The sequence below is a fragment of the Lepidochelys kempii genome, chromosome 22 (genome assembly GCF_965140265.1).
Source record: "Lepidochelys kempii isolate rLepKem1 chromosome 22, rLepKem1.hap2, whole genome shotgun sequence".
Lineage (NCBI taxonomy): Eukaryota > Metazoa > Chordata > Testudines > Cheloniidae > Lepidochelys > Lepidochelys kempii.
The window spans coordinates 18898429-18916214 of NC_133277.1; the positions used below are offsets into that span (position 1 = coordinate 18898429).

The window sequence follows — 17786 nt, forward strand, 5'->3', positions numbered from 1 at the left end:
AAGACTCTTCTCAGGTCCCCCCCTCAGTCTTCTTTTCGTATGACTAAACATTCAGTTTTTTCAACTTTTTCCTCATATGTGAGATTTTCTAAACCCTTTATCATTTTTGTTGTTCTCCTCTGGACTCTTTCACAGTTGTCCATATCTTTCCTTAAGTGTGGTGCCCAGCTGAGGCCTCATCAATGCCAAGTAGCGTGAGACAATTACTTCCCGTGTCTTACATACGATACTCCTGTTAATACACTCCAGAATGATATTAGCCTTTTTTACAACTGCATCATGTTGTTGACTTATTCAAATTTGTCAACAGCTAGAACCCCCAGTTCCTTTTCAGCAGTACGACCACCTAGCCAGTTTTTCCCCATTTTGTAGTTGTCTTCTGATTTTGCCTTTCCTTTTTCAAGTGAAGTGTTTTTCACTTGTCTTTATCAAATTTCAACTTGTTGATGTCACACAGATTCTCCCATTTGTCAAGGCCATTTTGGAATTCTAATCCTGTCCTCCAATGTGCTTGCAACCCCTCCCAGCTGGGTGTCATCCACAAATTTTATAAGCACAGTCTCCACTCCATTGTCCAAGTCACTAATGAAAATACTGAATAGTGTCAGCCCCAGGACTGATCCCTGTGGGACCCCACTACATGCAGTCTCCCAGTTTGACAGCAAACCATTGAGAACTACTCTTTGAATATGGTTCTTCAACCAGTTTTGCACCCACCTTATACTAATTGCATCTAGACCCCATTTCCCTAGTTTGCTTGTGAGGCTGTCATATGGGACTGACTAAGCCTCATTAAAGTCAAGGGGAAATGATCACATACTTCACTTGAAGCAGGTGAGTAGCCTAATCAGCGGATCTATTCCCCTGCGTATGTCCTTAGTGACCTGGGAGGTCTTGTGTCCACTCGCCATGCTGGGACACAAAGAACAATGCAACGCAGCCCATGTCATTGCAGCCAAAGGATTGCTGCTCTGTCACCTTAAAGATGAAATGGGAACATGCAGGCATTTCCCCCCATCTGGCATATCCTAGTTCATCTCATCTCCAGGGTATTTCTCAGGTGCCTGTCTCCTCAGTACCTAAGGCCTGAATATGGTGGAATAGTATCAAGGTCCAGAACAAAACGGTCAGGAATCTCTCCTTGCGACGCCTGGGAGCTGCAGGGGCACGGCACCTGGGACAGCCAAGCCATAAAGTCTTTGAGGAGACAAGCATGTGATGACAACACAGACTTCTCAGGGATATTTGGTTACATAAGCAAAAGCAGAACTGGGGCCTTAGCCTTTAACATAAAGCACCAGGGTCATTCCATGGGGAGACCATGGCCAGATCCAGTGGAAAGACTCCCCTGACTTCCATGGGCTTTAGATCAGTTAGGATCAAGGTCTTTGGTATCCAAGCAAGCAGCCCTGCACTATGCACACAGACTCCCGTCCCAGGAACCCTCCTTTCCCAGCACCCGTTGTACTTTTAATGCACGTATTCAGTTCACTGACTGCTGTTCCCTTCCATTCGCAGGACACAAATTCTGAGTGGCCCCTGAACAGGAGAGGTAATGGCCTTAGGATCTCAGGCGTGGTTGTAAGTGTTGCTAACTGTGCTGGGCTGTGCTCCAAAACCACGTGCCCATGAGCCACTCTCTGTCTTGCAGGTCCTCCTCTGCCATGCAAACCCCTGACTGGGGCACAAAATTTCAAGCGATTTGGCATCCCGCTCATTGCCACCATCCTGAGCCTGGCCACCATCGTTGTAATTGCCTTCCTAAGTAAGGTCCCTTCTTTCCTGTCCCACTTGCATGCTGGGGGCTTGCACAGCAGCCATACTGCCCTCTTGCTCTACACTCCTCCAGGTGCCCTAGCAAGCTTGGCGAGAGCACGCCTGACAAGGTGCCATAGTGATAGCTCCTGAGGCGACAGTCTTTCCCCTGCGGAAAGGGGACTTCGCGCCTGCGGAGGCCAGTGTGATTTGGGGAGAAACAGGGTGAGATGCAGACTTCAGATCCAGATCCCAGCCCCATCCCAAAGCCTGGGGCTGTTGGGATCCAGGGTTTGGGGGGAGGGACGACTCTAGCTTCAGGGATCTCATCCTAATGCCGCCTTTAGGCCAGGTTGTGTCTGACTCCAGTGTTCACGCAGAAGTTGGGGGGTAAACTGCAAGCAGCCTTTGCCCTCCTGTGGGGGGTGTATTGAGGATTGTTGGAATTTTGCAAGCTATTGCTTTAAGAGTGGGAGGGTTCCCTGGTGCTGCTTGCGGGCCCTGGGGCTCTGTAGTGATGCCTGCAAGTGGAGTCAGTCTGCCAGGCTAGAAACAGACTGCTCAAAACACAGTGGGGTGTCTCATCGCCCTAGAGAGGAGCCTGTTTTCTCCTTCTCTGTTTTCGAGCTCTTGTGTTTTTGTTCTCAGTGCTAAGAAATAAAATTGTGTTACGTTGAAAGCGCCCAGTGAGAGATTTCATCCCTGTGTGCGTATGCCGTGAACACAACTCTGTGCAGAAGGCAGGCACAACTGGGCCCCAGGGCACAGTTCACTCCCTGCTACTGCCCCCAGGGCAATGGGAATGCTACAGGGCTATACTTGCCCCCACTGCACTGGCCAGCTGAGTCAGCTTGGATGGGTAGGGGCACCTCTATGGGCTGGTGCAGAGACATGCACTGTGCATCTAAAACACACACCCCCTCCTGGTATCCACCTGGCCCCTAGAGCTCTTGGGTGTGTGCCCAGCATCCCTACATAGCTTGAAATGGCTCAGCACATGGCTTAACCCGGACCTGAGTCTGCATTGGGAGAGCATACATGGAAAGCTTCCCCCCATCAGAGGCCTGCAGACTGGGTGCTGCCAAACCCCTTGATCTCAGGAGAAGCCATTTGCAACAAAGATTTAAACCCACCCCCCAAAGTTCCCTGGCAGACATGAGCCAAACATCACAGACCAAGTTGGACTCTGTCCTTTTCCCCTCTAGTCAAGGCAGTTCTGGAACACTACTACTTCCTCTGCAGTAAGACATTCAAGTTCATCCCCATGCAGCAGCAGTGTGACGGGCAGGAAGACTGCTCCTGGGGCGAGGACGAGGAGAGCTGTGTGCAGCAGGTCCCAGAAGGCCCACCCATGGAAGGTGAGTTGTGGGTTTTATGCCAGCACTACCATGCTGTGCAGGGGGCATGAGCAGGTCTGGGGGCTGAAAGCAGCATTCAGAGCCTTTTGCTACATGTAGAAATCACTGGAACCAGGGGCCAATGGCTGTAACGAGGATTAGCATGCACAAGATACTGCAAATATGCCAAACTGCAGCCACCTGGAGGGGAGCCTGCAATGCAGCTGACTCTGTGTGTTTCTCCCTAGTCCGCATTTCCAAAGACAGATCCACTTTGCAGGTGCTAAACAAAGAGACCGGAGCCTGGTTCTGGGCATGTCATGATAACTTTCATATGACCCTGGCAAAAGCAGCCTGCAAGCAAATGGGCTATAGCAGGTACCTGCCTTCCATCTCACTCCCCCTGCACTCTGGCTTTCTGGTCATCCCTTTTCCCCCTTCTCTCTCTCATTGGTATGGAGCTTGCTACCCCTTTAAAAAAAACATTTCGGGGGGGGGAGAGATACTTGAAATAACTATTAATGCTTATTAGCATGCAGAGCTCTGGACCAGTGTCCACAGAGCAGGGACAGCCTAGGTGTCCCCTTCACTGCCCCTCTAGGCGTGAGAGGGAGCCTCGCCTCTGTGGCCCATCCAGTCCTTTCTCTCTGCGGAGGCTGTGCTCGGCTTTGGGGATGCAGGCACATAGACAAACTCCAAGCAGCCCTGCCCTCCCTATCTGGCTGTGGCACTAGGCCTCAGTTTTCCCTCTTCTCCAGGATCTGACTCTATAAAGTCTCAGGCCACCCAGAGCAATCACCCTCAGGTCTCTCCTGCTGGGCTTCCATTTATCATCTTAAACAGAACAGAAACACACCTAGCCTCATGCCCTTGTAGCTGGCTCTCCGAGGCCCTTCCAGGGGTTACGCAGTCACCCTCAGATCAGGGCTTCTCTGCATCTCCCTAGTCAGGCTGGCCACTAGTCTTGCTCCTGAGGTCCTCCCCCTGCACAGGGAGGACCCCCCACCTCACCTCTTAGCCATTGCCCTTCTACCCAGCTCTGCAGCCAACCCAGCACCTTCCCACTTCCCCTTTCTCTGAGTGAGTACCAGGCTCTGCCTTTTATAGCCTGCCTTGCTCACATGATCAGTCACATGATCTCAGGGGGCTATTCCCTCCCCCAGTATTCCCAGCCTTAAAGGATTGAGGGCACAAAACAGCTGGGCTAGCCTGTGTTACAAGCGCTCTGCACAGTCATTTCACGCAGGGCCCCAAGTTGCCGTCCAGGGGTTCTGAATGTTGCTGACCACCAACCAGAGCCAGGTCTGAAAGAGCAAGCTGGCTGTGAAAGGTGCTGTCTCCCCTCTCTAGCCTGCACCAGCGCTTTTCAGCGAACACTCCTGAGCCGGTACTGCACAACTAAGTAAGGCCAGATTTTCTAAGGAGCCTGGCATCCAAAAATCATGAGATTGGCTAAAAAGCATGAGTTTTTTTTAAAAAATAATACAGTGGGGTGGGTTTTTGTTTTTTCCTCCTTCTGGTGTTGGAGCCTTTAAGGTTCAAGTTTTCAAATGTTTCTCCATGATCATGGCGGCTAGAAACTTCTTTAAAAAATAAAAATGAGGATTCTCACCTAATCCCTGACTCAAGGAGCTGGGGCTTAAGCAAAATACCAACTAGGATGAGAGCTGGCATCAGATTATGGGCACCTAACTCCCTTAGGCTCCTTTGAAAATCCTAGCCTGATTGTTTTCACATTGCATCTTCCCCAGACACAGAATCCTTTCCACTAAACCAGCCGCTGATGCATGTTACTAGCAGGTGAGCAAGTAAAGTGCCATCAATCACTACACCCTCCAGAAAGAAAAGGAGTACTTGTTGCACCTTAGAGACTAACCAATTTATTTGAGCATGAGCTTTCGTGAGCTACAGCATCCGATGAACATCTGTTTGCATTTGGATGAAGCATCCGATGAAGTGAGCTGTAGCTCACGAAAGCTCACGAAAGCTCATGCTCAAATAAATTGGTTAGTCTCTAAGGTGCCACAAATACTCCTTTTCTTTTTGCGAATACAGACTAACACGGCTGTTACTCTGAAACCTCTACACCCTCCAGGAATCCCACTGGTCATGAAACATGAGAACACTCTCAATTCCTGACACGAATGGAAATGAAAGTAAAAGATAAAGCACACACACACACCCCAGACTCCCATGGGCTCCTTTCTGGGGTGCCTTTGCTGCAGGGACCAGCAAGAAGGGCATCCATGTGCAATGCTTATTTTAACAAGAAAGGCTCCCCTTTGTTCCTCAGCCAAACTGGCTCCACCAGCTGGAACAGCCTCCGTCCTGCAGCGAGGGAGCTGGCTCTGGCAGTGTGACAGGTCACTGAGCTGCCGTGGGCCTGCTGAGCTTGCACTTTGCAAGTGACACTCCAGGATTCTGTGGTTGTTTGGGGCGAGCAGCAGGATTGGGGTCTCCCTTCGCTGTGGCCATTCGGGTTGTTTTTCTCTTTCCATTCCTGTTTTTCTCTGCCTCATTCTTGTTTCTTTCTCTCCTTCACCCTCTGCTTTTCACTGGTCCTTTCTCCTGTGGTTCATGCTGTAAATCCAGAGCGAGTGCCCTGAAGCAAGGCCAGACGTGCTCTGGCACGGTACAGAGATGGACCTGCCCTTCCCCGACCCCAAGATGATCCGAGCTGAGAGGGGTCCATTGTACGGTGCACGCTGCATGGCCATAGCTTTCTCCCCGGGTGTTGTCCTTCCTGGGCGGCTGGCCCAGACTCAGTCCCACTGCCCGCAAGGGACCACATTCTCCTTGCAGGGACCCCTTGTGGGCTCAGTCTGTGAGCTCCTGTCTTCTCACAGACCCACTGGGCCAGGATCCCCAGCTTTGCCCAACTGAGTGGCACTTTGCCAGGAGCCACAATGCCGTATGAAATGAGGCAGATTGCCGTGGCCACCCCAAACTTTAACAGGGAAATGTCATGTCCCACTATGCAATGCTCCATCACCGGCCCGGCAGCAGGGAGGTCCCAGCGTCTCGGCCACTCACAGCTTGGACAGAGGCAGGCACAGGCCGGCTGCCGCTGGCTGTGCTCCTGGGATGGGCCCGCTCTGATAAAACACTGTCTGTATTTTCCAGCATCCCAGCATTCAGAGCTGTGGACATTGCAGACACGCAGGGCCTGCCCCTCAGGGAGGTCACATTGAACAATGGGGTCCTCCAAGGGCAAGACTCCGGCAGGTGAGTGGAAAAGCAACCGGTAGATGAGCTGTGGAATGGATTAACTTGGCCACGTCAGTGCCTCTCATGGAGAAGGGCTGCTGAGATCAGCAGGGGTCGCTCCTGGGCTGATTCTCCTGTGGCTGAGAACAGAGCAGCAATGGTTCTTAGCCTTAGCGCTTACGTAGCATTTCCTTGCTCATCGCACGTTATCGGCAGTATTACTGATCTGCTCCTCAGCTTGGGCGGCAGCTCTGTGTCACTCTGCCCATGTTACAGTTGAGAAACTGAGGCACATGATTTGTCTAAGGCCACAGAGGGTATCAGCGTCAGAAATGAAGCCCAGGATGCATTCCTGGCACCCAGCCCTCTGCTCAGACCACCCTTTATCCATGAGGTTTATAGGGGTTTGTTAGCCAATGCCCCTGTGATTCAACACAACTGGCTGGCACACACATTGCTGACGGTTCCCATGACAGCCCCCAAATGTCCAGACTGACCAGCTTCCCACCAGCCACAAGCCTGTGCTCTGTTAGTGATGCTGACCTATAAGCAGGCCCCAGCGTGCTAGTGAAATCCCTTGGGGCCAGGGACAGAGATGTTCCTTTGCTGGGAACAAGGTTTAATCGTGACCAGCTCCCACAGCGATGGGTCAGTAACTCAGGGCCTCACAGCTATGTGTGGACACCACTCTGCTGGGGAGTCGCTGAACCTGGGTGGGCTCAGAACCACACAGCCCCACACACCGTTCCAATGGGACAGGATTTCTGTGCCCTGAGCAGGACCTTTCTGCCAGCCAATGCCCTGTGAGGTGCTTCTGGCAGCTGGCGCTGGGTGCCATTGACACACCCTGGTCGGGGCATCGCTAGGAACACAGCTACACCTTGCCAAACCAGGGAACGTACAAGCCGCTTGCTTTGGACGTCTGGTGAGGAAGCCTCTGACCCCCAGCCTCTCCTCCCCTCCCCAGGGCAGGGCCACAGCCAGGCAGGGATTAGTGCACAGGAGGACCCTGCTCAGCTCTGCAGCAGCCTCACTCTGTGCAGTGAATGCCCCAGGGCCTGGGCCTGAGCCAGCTGCTGACCCGCAAGCTGTCAGCCCAGCCGCTGCAGAGTGTATCGTCTCTGTGGTGGTCACGGCGGAGTTTGTAGCAAGGTGCAAAGGCTGCTGCTGCTTCAGTCCACAGGGACTTTATGAACATGGCTCGGCTCAGGGACTCGGCCTGTCAGGAGCCCAGAACAGTCAGCAGAGCCATGCCACACCTCTGAGCAAGCCCCCGGGCTTGAGGAGGCTCCTCACATGCGCAAGATGGGCAGGATTCACCCATTTGGCGGGGGGTTCAGTCCACAGGCCGAAGAGCTGATTTTAAGGGGACAGTCTACAAACCAATGCAATGTGCGACCCCTATGGCCCCTGGGCAGAGACGGGCTGTGAGAGACACAGCAGGTAACGTGCCATTTTCCTCTTCCAGGCAGTGCCTCTCTGGGACCGTCGTTTCACTCGCATGTGCCAGTAAGTGTGATTCTGTTATCAATGTAGACGCACTTATGGCTTAACCCCTGCTTACACTGGGTTAGCTAGGGTAGGTGAATTGTCTGATTAATTATGCTAAGCCAATTAAGGTTTACAGTTTGAAAGGGAAGGGGATAAATAAACTGATTTAAGCAAGTGTGGCAAAATTCTAAAGAAAGTTACAGAGTCTGTGATATACGTGCAAGCCCTGCAGTGTCAATGGGAGGCAATACATACACAAAACACACATGTACACATATGTTCTTTACCAGCTCTTTGGCTCATAGACATACAGTCTGCACAGACATTCTGGAACATGTATTTTCCCTCCAAAAGGCATGTTCTCGGGTGGTGCGGGGGAGTCACTCTCCCGTGTGCTGAGCTAAGATGTTGACTTGTTATCTCTTATCCTTGGATGCAGCCTGCGGAGAAAGTGTGAGGTCTCCACGTGTGGTTGGTGGGGGCCAGGCCAGGATCGACGCCTGGCCATGGCAGGTTAGCTTACAGCACAAAACCCAGCACCTCTGTGGGGGCAGCATCATTGACCCGAGGTGGATTCTCACAGCAGCACATTGCTTCAAGTGAGTCCCCGAGTGCAATCCGCTGGGAATTGTGGGTGGGGGACTCACATTAACCATGGACACAAGACGAGATGACAAACGATAGATTAAGTGTATAAATACTGGAGGAGTCAGGGCTGCTTTCAGGAGCTGAGGGCTAGAGCTGCTTGGAAATGGCATTTTACATTCCGTGAAATGTTTTAATGAAAATGAAAAAAAAAATCATATTCATTTTTAAAAAGTGTGAATTTGGGAGCGGCGGTTATTGAAAAATTGAATAAACCAAATGTTTTTTGGTTTTCGGTTGTCAAAAAAATGGGGGAAAAAATCAGTTTGGGATTTGTTTGTGAAAGCCACCAAAATGTCCACAAAACGAGAAATTTTCTTACAAAAACCTTCCAGTTAGTCAAAAAGCCATTTCAGATCAACAAGGTCTGCTGAGTGCAGGTAACGCCAGCTGCAGTCAGTGGGAGAGGGAGGAGCTCAGCAGCTCAGCCAGCAAAGGTGACTGCCTGGCTATATACATGCTATGGTCTGATTTGCCCCGCTCTCTGTGCTGTCATTTACACCACTGCAGAGCAAGTGTAAAGTACGTGTGAAATGCTAACCAATCTTTAACTCCTGCCAGTAACTGGAATTCCCCCTTCTTTAAGCAATTTCTTTTAATATTTCAAAGTTAAACTCTGGTTAGGTGCTTCTCTCTTTCCGGGTTCTCTTTGCTTCTTGTTTCAGAGTAACAGCCGCGTTAGTCTGTATTCTGTTAAAAAGAAAAGGAGGACTTGTGGCACCTTAGAGACTAACCAATTTATTTGAACATAAGCTTTCGTGAGCTACAGCTCACTTCATCGGATGCATACTGTGGAAACTGCAGAAGACATTATATACACAGAGACCATGAAACTATACCTCCTCCCACCCCACTCTCCTGCTGGTAATAGCTTATCTAAAGTGATCACTCTCCTTACAATGTGTATGATAATCAAGTTGGGCCATTTCCAGCACAAATCCAGGTTTTCTCACCCCCCACCTCCCCCAACACACACAAACTCACTCTCCTGCTGGCAATAGCTCATCCAAACTGACCACTCTCCTTACAATGTGTATGATAATCAAGGTGGGCCATTTCCAGCATAGTTTAACCAGAACATCGGGGGAGGGGGGGTGTAGGAAAAAACAAGGGGAAATAGGCTACCTTGCATAATGACTTAGCCACTCCCAGTCTCTATTTAAGCCTAAATTAATAGTATCCAATTTGCAAATGAATTCCAATTCAGCAGTTTCTCGCTGGAGTCTGGATTTGAAGTTTTTTTGTTTTAAGATAGCGACCTTCATGTCTGTGATTGCGTGACCAGAGAGATTAAAGTGTTCTCCAACTGGTTTATGAATGTTATAATTTTTAACATCTGATTTGTGTCCATTTATTCTTTTACATAGAGAGACTGTCCAATGTACATGGCAGAGGGGCATTGCTGGCACATGATGGCATATATCACATTGGTGGATGTGCAGGTGAACGAGCCTCTGATAGTGTGGCTGATGTTATTAGGCCCTGTGATGGTGTCCCCTGAATAGATATGTGGGCACAGTTGGCAACGGGCTTTGTTGCAAGGATAAGTTCCTGGGTTAGTGGTTCTGTTGTGTGGTATGTGGTTGTTGGTGAGTATTTGCTTCAGGTTGGGGGGCTGTCTGTAGGCAAGGACTGGCCTGTCTCCCAAGATTTGTGAGAGTGTTGGGTCATCCTTCAGGATAGGTTGTAGATCCTTAATAATGCGTTGGAGGGGTTTTAGTTGGGGGCTGAAGGTGACGGCTAGTGGCGTTCTGTTATTTTCTTTGTTAGGCCTGTCCTGTAGTAGGTGACTTCTGGGAACTCTTCTGGCTCTATCAATCTGTTTCTTCACTTCCGCAGGTGGGTATTGTAGTTGTAAGAATGCTTGATAGAGATCTTGTAGGTGTTTGTCTCTGTCTGAGGGGTTGGAGCAAATGCGGTTGTATCGCAGAGCTTGGCTATAGACGATGGATCGTGTGGTGTGGTCAGGGTGAAAGCTGGAGGCATGTAGGTAGGAATAGCGGTCAGTAGGTTTCCGGTATAGGGTGGTGTTTATGTGACCATTGTTTATTAGCACTGTAGTGTCCAGGAAGTGGATCTCTTGTGTGGACTGGACCAGGCTGAGGTTGATGGTGGGATGGAAAGAAAATAACAAACAAAGAAAATAACAGAACGCCACTAGCCATCACCTTCATCCCCCAACTAAAACCCCTCCAATGCATTATTAAGGATCTACAACCTATCCTGAAGGATGACCCAACACTCTCACAAATCTTGGGAGACAGGCCAGTCCTTGCCTACAGACAGCCCCCCAACCTGAAGCAAATACTTACCAACAACCACATACCACACAACAGAACCACTAACCCAGGAACCTATCCTTGCAATAAAGCCCGTTGCCAACTGTGCCCACATATCTATTCAGGGGACACCATCACAGGGCCTAATAACATCAGCCACACTGTCAGAGGCTCGTTCACCTGCACATCCACCAATGTGATCTATGCCATCATGTGCCAGCAATGCCCCTCTGCCATGTACATTGGTCAAATTGGACAGTCTCTACGTAAAAGAATCAATGGACACAAATCAGATGTCAAGAATTATAACATTCATAAACCAGTCGGAGAACACTTCAATCTCTCTGGTCACGCAATTACAGACATGAAGGTCGCTATCTTAAAACAAACAAACTTCAAATCCAGACTCTAGCGAGAAACTGCTGAATTGGAATTCATTTGCAAATTGGATACTATTAATTTAGGCTTAAATAGAGACTGGGAGTGGCTAAGTCATTATGCAAGGTAGCCTATTTCACCTTGTTTTTTCCTACCTCCCCCCCCCCAGACGTTCTGGTTAAACTTGGATTTATGCTGGAAATGGCCCACCTTGATTATCATACACATTGTAAGGAGAGTGGTCAGTTTGGATGAGTTATTGCCAGCAGGAGAGTGAGTTTGTGTGTGTTGGGGGGGAGGGGTGAGAAAACCTGGATTTGTGCTGGAAATGGCCCACCTTGATTATCATACACATTGTAAAGAGAGTGGTCACTTTGGATGGGCTATTACCAGCAGGAGAGTGAGTTTGGGTGGGGGGGGGGGGCGGAGGGTGAGAAAACCTGGATTTGTGCTGGAAATGGCCCAACTTGGTTATCATACACATTGTAAGGAGAGTGATCACTTTAGATAAGCTATTACCAGCAGGAGAGTGGGGTGGGAGGAGGTATTGTTTCATGGTCTCTGTGTATATAATGTCTTCTGCAGTTTCCACAGTATGCATCCGATGAAGTGAGCTGTAGCTCACGAAAGCTTATGCTCAGATAAATTGGTTAGTCTCTAAGGTGCACAATTACTCCTTTTCTTTTTGCTTCTTCTGCCTTACAAGTCATGTCATGTCTGAAGTACAACAATAGTTTAGAAAGAAAACATATAAAATTCCTTATAGTTTCTCTAATCTTAGTGGACCTAGTCTGCATATTCTTTGATTATGTCTAATGCCTTTCATTTCACATTCTTCAAGGCTTACGGTAATACATAAGCCATTATTTTGAAGGAACAAGACAGATTATCCGTATAGATTTCAGAGGAACAGCCGTGTTAGTCTGTATTCGCAAAAAGAAAAGGAGTACTTGTGGCACCTTAGAGACTAACCAATTTATTTGAGAAAAGGAGTACTTGTGGCACCTTAGAGACTAACCAATTTATTTGAGCATGAGCTTTCGTGAGCTACAGCTCACTTCATCAGATGTTTACCGTGGAAACTGCAGCAGACTTTATATACACACAGAAATCATGAAACAATACCTCCTCCCACCCCACTGTCCTGCTGGTAATAGCTTATCTAAAGTGATCAACAGGTGGGCCATTTCCAGCACAAATCCAGGTTTTCTCACCCTCCACCCCCCCACACAAATTCACTCTCCTGCTGGTGCTAGCCCATCCAAAGTGACAACTCTTTACATAATCAAGTCGGGCTATTTCCTGCATAGATCAAGGTTTTCTCACATCCCCCCCACCCCCATACACACACAAACTCACTCTCCTGCTGGTAATAGCTCATCTAAACTGACCATTCTCCAGGTTTAAATCCAAGTTAAACCAGAACATCTGGGGGGGGGGGTAGGAAAAAACAAGAGGACACAGGCTACCTTGCATAATGACTTAGCCACTCCCAGTCTCTATTTAAGCCTAAATTAATAGTATCCAATTTGCAAATGAATTCCAATTCAGCAGTTTCTCGCTGGAGTCTGGATTTGAAGTTTTTTTGTTTTAAGATAGCGACCTTCATGTCTGTGATTGCGTGACCAGAGAGATTGAAGTGTTCTCCGACTGGTTTATGAATGTTATAATTCTTGACATCTGATTTGTGTCCATTTATTCTTTTACGTAGAGACTGTCCAGTTTGACCAATGTACATGGCAGAGGGGCATTGCTACCCCCCCCCCCCCCAGATGTTCTGGTTTAACTTGGATTTAAACCTGGAGAATGGTCAGTTTAGATGAGCTATTACCAGCAGGAGAGTGAGTTTGTGTGTGTATGGGGGTGGGGGGGATGTGAGAAAACCTTGATCTATGCAGGAAATAGCCCGACTTGATTATGTAAAGAGTTGTCACTTTGGATGGGCTAGCACCAGCAGGAGAGTGAATTTGTGTGGGGGGGTGGAGGGTGAGAAAACCTGGATTTGTGCTGGAAATGGCCCACCTGTTGATCACTTTAGATAAGCTATTACCAGCAGGACAGTGGGGTGGGAGGAGGTATTGTTTCATGATTTCTGTGTGTATATAAAGTCTGCTGCAGTTTCCACGGTAAACATCTGATGAAGTGAGCTGTAGCTCACGAAAGCTCATGCTCAAATAAATTGGTTAGTCTCTAAGGTGCCACAAGTACTCCTTTTCTTTTTGCGAATACAGACTAACATGGCTGTTCCTCTGAAACCTATCCGTATAGAGAGTAACAGTGCCTTTGAGCCATAAAGCAAACAAATGTACAGCTTCAGAGTTCAGATTAAAGCTAGTTTGTTTGGATTTCTTGAAGCATCCAGAAGTTTGACCTCTGGAACATTTTGTATTCTGGGTCTCGCAGCAAGTTATTCCTTAAACAGTTTACTTGATTCCCCTCTTCTTCCTTCCCATCCATCCCCAAAGTCTGGCACTTAATCCCCTGTAGCCAGACAGTGAGGTGGGAATTCTAGCCACATGCAGATCATGAAAGGTTCCTGCCTAAACAATCATTTGAAGAGTTTCTTAAGCAGGGGAACTTGCATTCTTGAGGAATGCGGATTTCAACCTCAGTTTATCTGAGACTCTTTAGTCATGTCTCATTGTTTGAGTTGTGCATGTTGCTCTTCCAATTGTCCTTAGTTCCTTTAGGAGGGAGCTAACATTGGGAATAAGTGAAGATTACTAAAATCCTGGCTGTAGGCAGTGTAGTTGTAGCCATGTGGGTCCCAGGATATTAGAGAGACAAGGTGAGTGATCAAATATCTTTTATTGGACCAACTTCTGTTGGTGAGAGACAAGTTTTGAGCTACACGGAACAATTCTGCATGTTGTGAAGGGTGATTCATTGCATCCTGACTAAGGGGCAGAGAGGGAGCTATAGTTCTTATTACCAATATATATTCAAGGCATATTTGACATCTATACATCTCACATGAGCGCCTATCATTATGGAGAAGTCATGGAAGGAAAAAAGCCAATAACCATTGGCTGTATTTGTGCATAGGAACAACCTGGCCCTTCAGAACTGGCGAGTGAAAGCAGGATCCGAAATCCTCTCCAACTTCAACACTATCCCTGTGGAAAAGATCTTCATCATTGACAGTAATCATATGTTTCCCAAAGATAATGACATTGCCCTGGTAAAACTAACGTCTCCCTTAAGCATTTCAGGTGAGCGAGAGCCTACTCTCTAAAATCACTTTCAGAAACTTCTTTGAAATAAGCCCCCCACATAAATGCCTTGGCATCCATTGCCTATGGATTTGTCTAAACGTGCTATAGGGCCAGATCCTCAGCTTTGGCAAAGTGGGGAGTGCATGATATGGGTCAGGCGCAAGTCAAAGGCTGTGAGGACACGTGAAGGAGATTGATAGGTCCATCTGGGACTGCATGAAACACCAGTGTGCAAACGGTGCCGTTCGTAAATCAACGTGTGTGACGTAGTGGCCTGCAATGGCTGTGCCTGGCTCAGTCCATGAGTGCGCCTGACTGGACAGACAAATGTATGAGTGTGAATGTGCCTGACTGGCCAGAACTCAACAGAACACGCTCACTTCTGCCTTGGTGCACACTGCTTTTGGCCTGTCAAGCAGCTGTGTAAAACCCACTGTGATAATTCCGGCACGAGTTTAAGATGATCCATCTCTAGTGCCTGGGCAGTCAGGCAAATTTCTCCACAAGCCTAGAATTGAGACCCTCTCTCCTGATTCTATCTGTTCATATTCTCTCCCTTCCAGACACAGTTAAGCCAATCTGTCTGCCTTTTTTTGATGAGGAATTGCCCTCACACGCCCCACTGTGGGTGACAGGCTGGGGCTACACAGAGCAGAATGGTGAGTTCAGTACGTTAGCTCTCTATCACACAGGGCTGAAAACTGCTCTCTTTAACCCTGGCTCTCAGAGAGGCAGGGTGGAAGGGAGGAAGCTCTCATTTGTGTATCATTTATCAAGGTACATTGTCCAAGTCTCTGCAGCAGGCCCAGATCAAACTGATTGACAGCAACACCTGCAATGCTGTCGATGCCTACCAGGGGGACATCTCTGATAGGATGATATGTGCAGGCCTCACGGAAGGTGGTGTCGATACCTGCCAGGTAAGGACCTTTCTCACCTTCGAAAATGTGTTCTTCTCGCTGCACAGGTGGAAGTTCAGGGGTAAATCCTGCATGCTCGTTCCTCCAGCCCCTCTGAAGAGGAGCAGCATGGAGCCCTGAATAACATCCCTCTAATTCCAGGAGCGTTCGGGGCCCTTGCTAGCGTCAGGGACTGGACCACAGGCACTGGGTGTTGTGGGGGCAGAAGGGAGTCTGGGCCAAGACTTTGAATGAGTCTGATTTTCAGAAAGCATTGAGCACCTGCCCCTGAAAATCAGGCCCCTCTCCGGTGTTTCAAGTTTGCCCCCACAGCTCACTGGTCACTTCTGACGCTCTGGGTCCAGGGCCCTTGGCCATTATGGTAAAGTCACACTACACTACATATGGGCTTGAGCCAGTTATGAACTTTATAACTCGAGCCGAGCTCTGCTTCCTCCATAGCCACTGATATCGGGAGAGGAGCAGGGGATAGGGAACAGCAGGGTTCCCTGTAACACCTGCTTGTGTGTGTCCCTCCCAGGGAGACAGCGGCGGCCCCTTGATGTACAATCCAGGGCACTGGCAGGTGGTGGGGATCGTCAGCTGGGGACATGGCTGTGGCAGACCAAGCACTCCCGGCGTCTACACCAAAGTGCAGGGCTATCTCAACTGGATCTACACCGTCCAGAGGGTCAGCATCCTTGTCTCTGAAACCAGCCACTGATGATGAGTGGATTCCTCCCTGCTGGGCTGGCAAAGGACAGCTTGTGCCACCCCTATTCTGTGAGTGCCAGAGGCCAGTTCAGCTCTTGTGACTTGCCCTACACTGTTATTGCAACAGCACAGAATGGCCAGGCCCCAAACATTCGCCAGCCATGCCCACCAGAATGCTCCCTGCCTCAGGGCCTGGTGGGGTTCACATACCGCACCATGGCTGGGACAGAGGTAGCAATGGTCCATGAAGAATCTGGCTTACACAGCCGCAGAACTACAGTGATGGGAAGTGGCTAGGGCTTCTTGGTGTTTAGTTCCCCAGAAAAAAAATATACATTGCTCCTGGGTGCTGAGCTAATCAAAAATCCAAAGCGTTTGCTGCTCCTAGGCTTCCTCAATACGACAAGTGCCACTCAGCAGGAGATCTGGCTTCAAGCTCTGACCCCTCAGCAGTAGGCTCTGAGACAGGGGTGGGAAAACTACGGCCCGCGGGCCCCTTCCAGCCCATCAGACATTTTTATCCGGTCCTCGAGCTCCCGCCGAGGAGCAGGGTCGGGGGCTTCCCTGCTCCGCCCGCCCGGGACTCCCCGGGCCCCAACTCCCGCTTCCCTTCATGAGCACCATCTTCCGGCACGCGGAGCGCCACGCTGCGCAGACGCGACTTCACTGCGCTGTTTCTGGGATCAGAAACACCCCCCCCCCCGCACACACACGCACAGCAGCACACCCAGTCCCCTCCTGGTCTCCTACGGCCCCACCCTCGAGAGCCTCGAAACTGCCCAGGGACTGCACCTGTCCCAGCTAGGGTGCCTCCGCCCTGCGGTGCCTGGTACGGCCACCGTGCTGTCGTTGCCAGCAGGGCCCCTAGGAGTCCCCTGCAGAGCCCCCTCCTCCCCCCCCCTCAGAACATTCCTTATAGAGCCCCCCCCAGAGAGTCCCTCTCCCCCACTGCGCATTCATGGCCCCCCATACAATTTCCATACCCAGATGCGGCTCTCAGGCCAGAAAGCTTGGACCCGCCCTCCCCACACACACTCTGAGAGGGGCACGTAGTGCTAGCTGATCGAGAGGGCCATGACATTGCTAGTTGAACACGTGACAGCAGCTGAATGGAGCCGAGGTGCATTTCTGCTCTTCCCGGCAGAGGAGACTTTAGCTAGCCAGGGCAGGTGATGCAGGGGGTAGACAGCCTTCGGGAAGGCTCAATTCTAGACGAGCTTTGTTGCCCGGGCCCTGGAGGCACCTGCCCAGCCTGTGGGGAATTGCCCCTACAGCAGCTAGGGGGGCCTGGAGGGAACTGGGGACTGAAGGGGTGAATGGAAGCAGGTGGGCCAGGGGTATTATGGAGCATGTTCCACCCTCACGCCTGGCTGTGCTTTGGTTTCCTTAGGAACTGAATTGACATCTGAGGCTAGAATTTGGTTCAATGTTTATTCCGGCATTTTTGTGGTGCCAGTTTTAATTTCTTGTGTGTCTCACCTTCCAGTCAGAGCTCTGAGACTCCCGCAGCGGCAGCTTCCCGTCACGGCCCCTGTGTTAAACACCTGGCTGCCCTGGTTCTAAGACCTGCTGGGAAACTCACTTCCAGCCATTGCACCTGGGACCTGCACATCCCTGGGTTCACTTTCTGAAGGCCCAGCACCATGCCATGATTTAGCAGCAGCTCGGGACTCTGGGGGTGGTTAAAGTGGCAGAGGCCCCCATCACATCCAAGGAATTTGCCTGGCTCAGAGCACCTCCCTGGAGATGATGAGGTATTGCTCTCTACAGCCTCCCCAGGCCAGGAAGGTTTGCTTGGATCCAAGCTGCTGTTTGCTCAGCCCAGTTCTACCCTGTCACAAAGTTAGTGAAACAAGCAATGCCTTT

The 17786-nt window shown here is 49.9% G+C and overlaps 1 protein-coding gene across 16 annotated transcripts in view; it reads left to right on the forward strand.

Moving 5' to 3' along the window:
• The window catches only part of TMPRSS4 (transmembrane serine protease 4), a 36178-nt gene that overhangs the window by 6950 nt on the left and 11442 nt on the right, over nt 1-17786 (forward strand). For 3 of the 16 annotated variants that reach the window (XM_073320535.1, XM_073320537.1, XM_073320539.1), the window contains 12 exons: nt 1519-1552; nt 1652-1765; nt 2961-3113; nt 3341-3470; nt 6216-6317; nt 7768-7808; nt 8230-8389; nt 14138-14304; nt 14871-14966; nt 15085-15227; nt 15748-15989; nt 17407-17674. In XM_073320535.1, the coding sequence (XP_073176636.1) occupies nt 1519-1552; nt 1652-1765; nt 2961-3113; nt 3341-3470; nt 6216-6317; nt 7768-7808; nt 8230-8389; nt 14138-14304; nt 14871-14966; nt 15085-15227; nt 15748-15930 (1323 nt within the window). In that variant the 3' untranslated portion in view covers nt 15931-15989; nt 17407-17674. Of the gene's footprint in view, nt 1-1518; nt 1981-2960; nt 3114-3340; nt 3471-5684; nt 5786-6215; nt 6318-7767; nt 7809-8229; nt 8390-14137; nt 14305-14870; nt 14967-15084; nt 15228-15747; nt 15990-17406; nt 17675-17786 lie in introns of those variants that run through there. The other 13 variants (XM_073320534.1, XM_073320536.1, XM_073320538.1 and 10 more) reach the window with 9 other exon arrangements.